This window comes from Theobroma cacao, chromosome 7, assembly GCF_053813885.1.
Source record: "Theobroma cacao isolate CCN51 chromosome 7, ASM5381388v1, whole genome shotgun sequence".
In the NCBI taxonomy this organism is placed as follows: domain Eukaryota; kingdom Viridiplantae; phylum Streptophyta; class Magnoliopsida; order Malvales; family Malvaceae; genus Theobroma; species Theobroma cacao.
In genome coordinates this window covers 3748058-3757242 of record NC_142645.1, presented here as the reverse complement: position 1 = coordinate 3757242, position 9185 = coordinate 3748058, and the positions used below count along the sequence as shown (strand labels likewise).

Below are 9185 nucleotides of genomic sequence, written 5' to 3'. Positions count from 1 at the left end.
CCTGAAGCTCCTTGGGTAGATGTAAGTATGGATTTTGTTTTGGGTTTACCAAGAACTCAAAGGCAAAAGGACTCTGTAATGGTAGTCGTCGATAGATTTTCCAAAATGGCTCATTTTGTGCCATGCCATAAAACTGATGATGCTTCTCACATAGCTGATTTGTACTTCAAAGAAATTGTGCGTCTTCATGGAATTCCAAAAACCATCACTTCAGATCGAGATGTGAAGTTCATGAGTCATCTCTGGCGAACCCTCTGGAGGAAAATGGGAACTCATTTACAATTTAGTCCAGCAAGTGACCCTCAAACGGATGGTCAAACAGAAATAGTCAACAAAAGTTTGGGAAACTTATTACGAAGCCTTGTAGGTAAACACATTCGCCAATGGGATCTTGTATTAGCACAAGCAGAATTTTCTTATAATAACTCTGTGAGCCAAACCACTAGAAGATGTCCATTTGAAGTAGTGTATGGAAAACAACCTCTTAGTCCTTTGGACCTTCTTGCATTACCAACTACTCGTGAATTTAGTGCTGATGCTGAAGAACGTGCTAAGCAAATCAAGAAGCTTCATGAAGAAGTTCGAGAGAAGACTAATCGTCAGACTGATGGATACCAAAAGCAAGCCAATAAACACAAAAAGCCAGCTAGTTTTAAAAAGGGAGATTTAGTATGGATTCATTTAAGGAAAGAACGTTTTCCTAAGTCTCGTGCAAAACTATCTCCTCGAGCTGATGGACCATTCCGAGTCTTGGAACGTATTAATGAGAATGCTTACAAGATTGAACTTCCAGGAGATTATGAAGTTTATGCAACTTTGTAGCTGATCTTTCACCTTACTATGGAGAACATGATGAAGATATGGATCTTGAAGACGATTTTTCTCCAACTTAGAGAGAATGACGCAGGAACGTTTAGGATTATATTTTATTTAATTTAATTTTTTGTTAATTTTAGTTGATTTAGGAATTATAGGTATATTAAAATTCTTCCTTTACTTGTGTTAGGATTTTAAGCTAGTCATGTTCTATTTAGGAATAGAACACCTATTTTATTTAAATCTCTTATTAATTATTCTAATTGTATTAGATAACTAGGAGTAGAGTTTTATTAGGATTTGGGCCTATAATACTATAAATAGGACCCTTAGGCTTAGTTATGAGACATTCAGAGTTGAGAGTTAATAAATAATATTTTCTTAAGCAGGAGTGCTTATTTCTCTAGGCTCTTTTTAAAGAGTAAGAGGTTTTAATATCTTTGGCTAGCCAACCAAAGTGGAATTTTGGTTATTTTTCATCTTCGTGGGGTTTTCAACCTTGCCAAGATTGGTGATTCACTTTAGTGGGGTTTAAGCTTGTGGCAATTAAATTGAAAAAACACGCTTCTATTTAGTGGGAAAATCTCAAAAGACAACGAGAAAGAGAAGGCAGTTACAAGATCAGAACATGGGATAAGATTCGTCAAGAACTCAAGCGTAAGTTCCTTCCTGAGCATTATCGACAAGAAATTTTTATCAAATTTCATAACTTGAGGCAAAAAACAATGACGGTGGAAGAATATACAATGGAGTTCAAGCAACTTCACATGAAGTGCGATGTCCATGAGCCTGAAGAACAAACTGTAGCTCGTTATCTTGGGGGTCTTAATGTTGGAATTGCAGATGTTGTTCAACTACAACCATATTGGAACGTAAATGATGTCATCAGATTAGCATTAAAGGTTGAGAAACAACAATTACGAAAAAGCTCAATGAGTGCTCTTTTTAAAGAGTAAGAGGTTTTAATATCTTTGGCCTAGCCAACCAAAGTGGGATTTTGGTTATTTTTCATCTTAGTGGGGTTTTCAATCTTGCCAAGATTGGTTATTCACTTTAGTGGGGTTTTCAAACTTGTCACGATTAGTGTCTTTACAACACCCCAGCGTAAGGAGCACCCCTATTTGCTCTGAGCATATTCACATTTGAAGCAAATTACGCCTCAATTTATGTGCTTCCCTTAAAAGCAAGTTAAATGATTATTGGAATCCATTTGTACAGGAATTTAACCCCAAGACATCGAGAATTGGTTGAAGAATGTGCCAAAGAAGGAATGCATATCTTCTGCCCCGAATTGGTGTCCCGTTTCCTGCCCCTCTTATAAAATTATGCCATCTGTCCAATAAATGGAAGTTTATCAACAGCACGTTAACTTTTTTTTTTCTTTCCCTGATATTTCCAATCATTACTCTCCAATCTTGGAAACGTCAGCCATCTTAGGGATTTTTGGATTGTTCTTAGCTTTACTCTTCTTCATGAACAAGTCGTTATCGGTTAAGAACTCAAGTGGTATTTACCTTCTTTGTCATTCTCTGTTTTAGCAAAACCCAAAATAGACTCCATCGGAGAACTTAGATCCGGAAAGAACACATAAGCCATCTTTGAGATCCTTTGCTGAAGAAGGGATCCAGTGGACAACTAACTTACCAATAGCCTTTGATTAGCGTGGTTTGTGATATGTTGGTGTGTATTGATGGCATGATATTATATTTGGGCTACTATGTTGTAACCCGATGTGGTTATGTCTCGAGATAGTGTCTTTATGCTGGTTTTTGCAGTGCTTTAAGGATGGCAGGGCGTGAAGGAAAATTTGATTCGATTTCATGCTAAAGGAATGAGGATGGTCTTTTTACTCATTGTGTATCTCTTGTAGATTCTGTGTTTTTGACTCTTTTGCTGTACAGGGATATTATGTCTGTGGGATGATTTTTGGGTGGGGTTTAAGCAGTCTTTGTTTTCATCCCAAGTGTAACCAAATTTTTTGATTTTGATATTCTATACGCAAATTCAAGTAATGAAAATAAGATAATTGCCTTGTGTGGCTTATGTGGCTTTTACTTGCATCAGTCTGGTTCTCTCTGCGTCAAATATTCTGACCAATGGAGTTGCTCGAGACCCAGATATGAAGAGGACGATCAAGTGCGGCTTTTTCTTTTCTTTTTCCCCAATTTTTAAGCTCTGTGCTATTCCACCATTACATTAATCTTTTCTGTAAAACAACCATTTCATTGATTTTGGCAAATTTGGACCCAATAACATTGTTAGAGCAGAGAACATAAAAAAAATGTGGTCAATCCTGTAAAAACAATGGCATTGTGTGTACCTTCTCTCAATAATTGTTTTCCAAAAAACAAAACTTTGGAGTTCTTGGGATTGTTCTTAGCTTTCTTTTTGTCGATGCACAAGTGGTCTAATCCAAAACAATCTTCGGGATTCTTGAGATTGTTCTTAGCTTTGCTCTTGTCCATGAACAAGTCATCCTTGGTTAAGGACCTAGGCGAAAACTAAAACTTGCTATTGTCTGAAGCCTCCACCATGACGGAAGAAGAAGTAAAGAGAAAAAACTGGAGAGTAACGATTGAAATCATTGGAAAAGAAAAAACAGGAGGGAGTTAATGTGCCGTTAATAAACTTCCATTTATCGGACAGATGGCATAAATTTATAAAGGGGGCATAAAATGGGCACCAATTCGGGGCAGAAGATTTGCATTCGCTAATGACAGGGTAGGTGTTGTTTTTAGTTTTAGTTTTTTTAATGCAGGATGGTCATTGCTTAGTCAAGTTGTTGCATCTTCTTTTCTCCCATTTCTTCTTTTTATCTTTCTTTTCAGTCAGATTGCTTAGTTTCTAACTTTCCCTGTTTGAGTCATTGCGATGCCATCATGGATAACCTACCAAAGCCAAAAGCATGAAATCTTATACGTTTTGGCTGTTCAAACAAACTGATTGTGAGGAAAGTAGGGGAATTTTAATAGCATTTTTTACCCTTAGGACATGTTATTGAAATTTCGTGACAATTTAGAAAATAGATTTGTGATATCACAGCAGAGATGAATCTGATTGTTAAAATTTATAAAATAATCCAAGTCAATTACTTTCAGTAATTTAAATTTAAATTTTTGAGAGTCACATAGTTTAGACTTTAAAAGTTATTGAACTAATAGTGTTTGGAGTTAGGTCATTATAAATTTTGTACAAATATTTGCAGCATTGTGTCACTAACTTTTAATTAATTTTTCCCATAATTTAATGTTTTGTACAAATGTTAGCAATGTTAGCAATGACTTGGAGCATTGACTCACAAACTATTAGTTAATGTTAGCAATGACTTGCAGCATTGACTCGATGACTATTAATTATTTTTTTCCATAATTTAATGTTTTGTACAAATGTTAGCAATGACTTGCAGCATTGACTCACTAACTATTAGTTGATGTTAGCAATGACTTGCAACATTGACTCGATGCCTATTAATTATTTTTTTCCCATAATTTAATGTTTTGTACAAATGTTAGCAATGTTAGCATTGACTCACTAACTATTAGTTAATGTTAGCAATGACTTGCAGTATTGACTCGATGACTATTAATTATTTTTTTCCATAATTTAATGTTTTGTACAAATGTTAGCAATGTTAGCAATGACTTGGAGCATTGACTCACAAACTATTAGTTAATGTTAGCAATGACTTGCAGTATTGACTCGATGACTATTAATTATTTTTTTCCATAATTTAATGTTTTGTACAAATGTTAGCAATGACTTGCAGCATTGACTCACTAACTATTAGTTAATGTTAGCAAGGACTTGCAGCATTGACTCGATGACTATTAATTATTGTTTTTCATAATTTAATGTTTTGTACAAATGTTAGCAATGTTAGCAATGACTTGCAGCATTGACTCACTAACTATTAGTTGATGTTAGCAATGACTTGCAGCATTGACTCGATGACTATTAATTATTTTTTTCCATAATTTAATGTTTTGTACAAATGTTAGCAATGTTAGCAATGACTTGCAGCATTGACTCACTAACTATTAGTTGATGTTAGCAATGACTTGCAACATTGACTCGATGCCTATTAATTATTTTTTTCCATAATTTAATGTTTTGTACAAATGTTAGCAATGACTTGCAGCATTGACTCACTAACTATTAGTTAATGTTAGCAATGACTTGCAACATTGACTCGATGACTATTAATTATTTTTTTCCATAATTTAATGTTTTGTACAAATGTTAGCGATGTTAGCAATGACTTGCAGCATTGACTCACTAACCATTAGTTGATGTTAGCAATGACTTGCAACATTGACTCGATGCCTATTAATTATTTTTTTCCCATAATTTAATGTTTTGTACAAATGTTAGCAATGTTAGCATTGACTCACTAACTATTAGTTAATGTTAGCAATGACTTGCAGCATTGACTCGATGACTATTAATTATTTTTTTCCCATAATTTAATGTTTTGTACAAATGTTAGCAATGTTAGCAATGACTTGGAGCATTGACTCACTAACTATTAGTTAATGTTAGCAATGATTTGCAGCATTGACTTGACGACTATTAATTATTTTTTTCCCGTAATCTAATGTTTTGGACAAATGTTAGCAATGTTAGCAATGAGTTGCAGCATTGACTCACTGACTATTAATTTTTTTTTCCCATAATTCAATGTTAGCGATGACTTGCTGCATGGACTCACCGACTATTAATTATTTTTTTCCCATAATTTAATGCTTTGTACAAATGTTAGCAATGTCAGCAATGAGTTGCAGCATCTAATCACTGACTATTAATTATTTTTTTCCCGTAATTTAATGTTAGCGATGACGTGCTGCATTGACTAACCAACTATTAATCATTGTTTTCTCATAAGTTATTATCTCTTGGCACGAAAGATATATTAATATTTGGAGAGGAGATTTTCTTAGCTGCTATCATCATGGGCTTTGCTTTGCTTTCTGATTTTAAAAAGGGGATGATGGAATGGAAATGCCCCAATTGATAACGGAATCACAAACAGGATATTCTGGAAGAAGATGAAATGATAAATCTGGTTTCTTCAACAATTTATCTTTTCAAGTAATCTGAAATGGCTAATAAGCATGTATAGTTTCTTTCTCATTACTTATATCAAGGGATAAACTTGTTGTGCATAGTTAATTAGATTCTTCAATCATGTTGCAGATGCAAACAAATTACAGCTCAGAGCCTCCGACTCTGGCTCTGCTTCAGATCATTACTCAAATGTACAAACTTCAGACGAAAATTATAGAAAAATTAATGCACAACCAGCAGGGAAGTTGACATATAATAAATGGTTCTGGTGTGAATGAAGTACTTCTAATAATTCATTCTCTTCTCATAAAGGAGACATCTGATTTTGCTCTTTTCTTCACAAAATTTGGAAGGAGATATTAATCTTCCATTCGACCACTTTAACCAAGATCCTCTAAGCATAGCAGAAGTTACCAATTCTTAGCCTTACTCAACCAGGTAATTGCACTACTGTCTACTACTTTATATCACGATTTTTAATCTTTTGATTCATGTTTTTAAGAATCTTATAACCTTTTAATATAATTTCATCATCTTGCACACAATTATTTTGGTTCTTTCTTTGTCATGCTTCTATTCTCTTAATTACTCTGAAATTAATTATAGTGAGTAAAATAGGAATAATTCCAAAAACTTTAGCAAATATGCTTTTCACCTTTATAACACTACGGAACCAACACTTCCACCTCATCTTTGCAAACAGAAACGCCTGATCAACAATGGCAGGTGGGCATACTTCAATTGCTTTCAATGTTGATGAAGATGATTACCAGATATTTATCAAAAGCCTAAGATCCATACTCTCATACTCCACATCACATGATATTAGTGTGCTCATGCCACAAACTCAGCCTAAAAGCTGGTTAGATATTCACCTAATTTCTGGTGATTTCACCATCATCTTGAGAATCGACAAGCGAAATCTATATGTGCGTGGATATTCGAGAGATAACGGTGCAACATTTTGGGAGTTTTCAGATTCATCTTTGATTTCTGAAAGGAGTCCTCTTGCATATAGCGGAAGCTATGTAGATGGTTACACTTTGATTAATGCTGCTGGCGTTACCCGTGAAACTGTTCAGCTGGGTTTGTCTAATTTGAGAAATGCCATTGCTAACCTAGCAACAACAGAGAACCCAAACTCGACCCAAAACAATGCATTGCAGAATTGTGCTAGAGCATTACTAGTTCTAACTCAGATGATTGCTGAATCTTCTAGGTTTCAACCAATCACCAACCACATTGTCATGAATTGGTACAATTCTGCACCACTCCCTTGGCAACTCGTAGAGCTGCAGCAGGGCTTTGAAAGTTTTTCTAGTGCTGTCCAACGTGCTGACTTCCCTCACTGGACAAATAATACACCCTTGCCTAACGTCCCAAACCCTAACAGAGCCAACATTTGGACCGTAGGTCAGGCCATTGCCGCACTTGGGATCTTGCTGTATGTCCCACGCAAAAGCAACCGCGTGAAACGCCAAGCTGATGTTGATGCTGGCAATGTTCATAATGTGGATATTGCTGCTGATACAAATGTTTCATACGTGCGTACCTTGGTGAGCATCGAGTATATACGTGTGAACAATATTGATGGTGAGGATCCTGGTGACCTCTATGGAACGGTGAAGGTCAAAGACTTTTGGGGCCTTCATACGGTGTATGATCGGAGTTCAAGTGACTACGAGAGCAAAGGTCCTGGCGGATTTGCCACATTGACAGGCCCTTCTACTGCTATTTCGGGCGGTGATGTATTTGTTATTAGCGTCAATTTATGGGACCATGACAGCTTATCCCCCGATGATGAGATTGCTCAAGGTGACATCGTGTGGGAACCAAGAAATGAGAATCTAACTTTTGCCAATTATGACAAGCGTTTGGAGACGGTTGTGTATGGTAAAGATGGTAATGTCACGATAGGTTACTCTGTAGTAAGACAAGCTCTCAACGCCACTGTCGATGTTTTGCTCATCAATGGGGATAATGAATCGCCAGCGGATGTGTATGGAACAATCAAGGCTTCACAAGATTTAGAGGGATCATCAACATCCCTCACATTGTTTGAGAAATCATCCGATGAATATATCCAAGTGCGTCCTTATCATTCTATTCCCCTGACTCGTTCGGTTGTGGTAGCACCAGCGAGTTCCGGGTTAACAATCACGACAGATTTATGGGATTATGATACAGTGTCACCTGATGACCAAATTGCGAAGGGAAGTGCACACTTTGATGCAGTGGTTGGAACCCAAACTAAGAGCATATATGGTCGATATGGTGAAGTGCAAGTATCCGTTACTTGTGAGTAATCAAGGAAGCAACACTCCCTTGCCCAACCTTGTCCACCAGTTGGTGGGTTGGGATACACAGTAAATAAATGAGGGAAGGGGAGGAATTTGTGAAGTGTGAGGGTTGGCCTGAAGAACCTGTGAGTGTTATGGCGGTTTGCGCCAAGATTGGGATTTAATTTGGAGAAGATGTCACGTAATCTAGTCACATGACTCATTTTAAAGACTACTGTTTTATTTTACATTACTGTTATATCTTTATTTGGTTATTCCTTTCTATTAATGTTTGGGTAGAAATGTGTTGTAAGAACCACCTGGGGTGGTGCTGTGTGTCACGAACTATGCTCTTTCGCTTAAGTATGTGATAGTTTATACTGCACTTGAGTGGACGCTTTTACTCAAGTCAGTCAAAACTCGGTTATATCTAATCCAACAATAATAATATCAACAAATCAGATTGAGAGAACCCGCATTAAAATCAAAAGGCATACCGAATGTCATATATGCAACCACTGAGTCATAAAAAGGAAATATGTTTTATTAATATGAAATTAATTACAAAGGAACCAAAACATGCCATTGTCGAGCGATAGAGGCAGCCCTAGATGATTCGCTACAAACATACCTTTACTAGTGACGCAGCCCAACAATCCACTGATTGCTCACCTCCTATAAAGAGTTTACGAGATTTAAAGTATTCTACTAGTAGCCATTACAACGCTTGAAATAAAGACATTCTTTTTCTAAAAAGTCTTTCCCCCTAAAGACTTAAGAAGTATTTGTGGAGCTGTCACCATGAGCAATTACATTGTTTGAAAGAGAGACATTTCCCTTACAGGTATAAAAGACTCAATCTCATAGACAACTCTACCCTATCATAGTATGGTACAAGGTTGGCTCATGACAGTGTGCGTCATACTTGGTAGTATGCAAAACAGTTAAGGCTATCTGTTTGTTGCTAGCCAAGTTGTTTTAATTTTCACTCTCCTACACTCATCTATCGAATAATATACGGTCCTA

The 9185-nt window shown here is 36.3% G+C and overlaps 1 protein-coding gene across 1 annotated transcript; it reads left to right on the top strand.

The window, feature by feature from the left end:
- Positions 1–6599: 6599 nt before the first annotated feature.
- On the top strand, positions 6600–8186 carry LOC18593751 (nigrin b-like). The gene has a single exon (XM_018125028.2). It carries the CDS (start codon positions 6600–6602, stop codon positions 8184–8186), a length of 1587 nt encoding a protein of 528 aa, XP_017980517.2.
- The last annotated feature ends 999 nt before the right edge of the window (positions 8187–9185 follow it).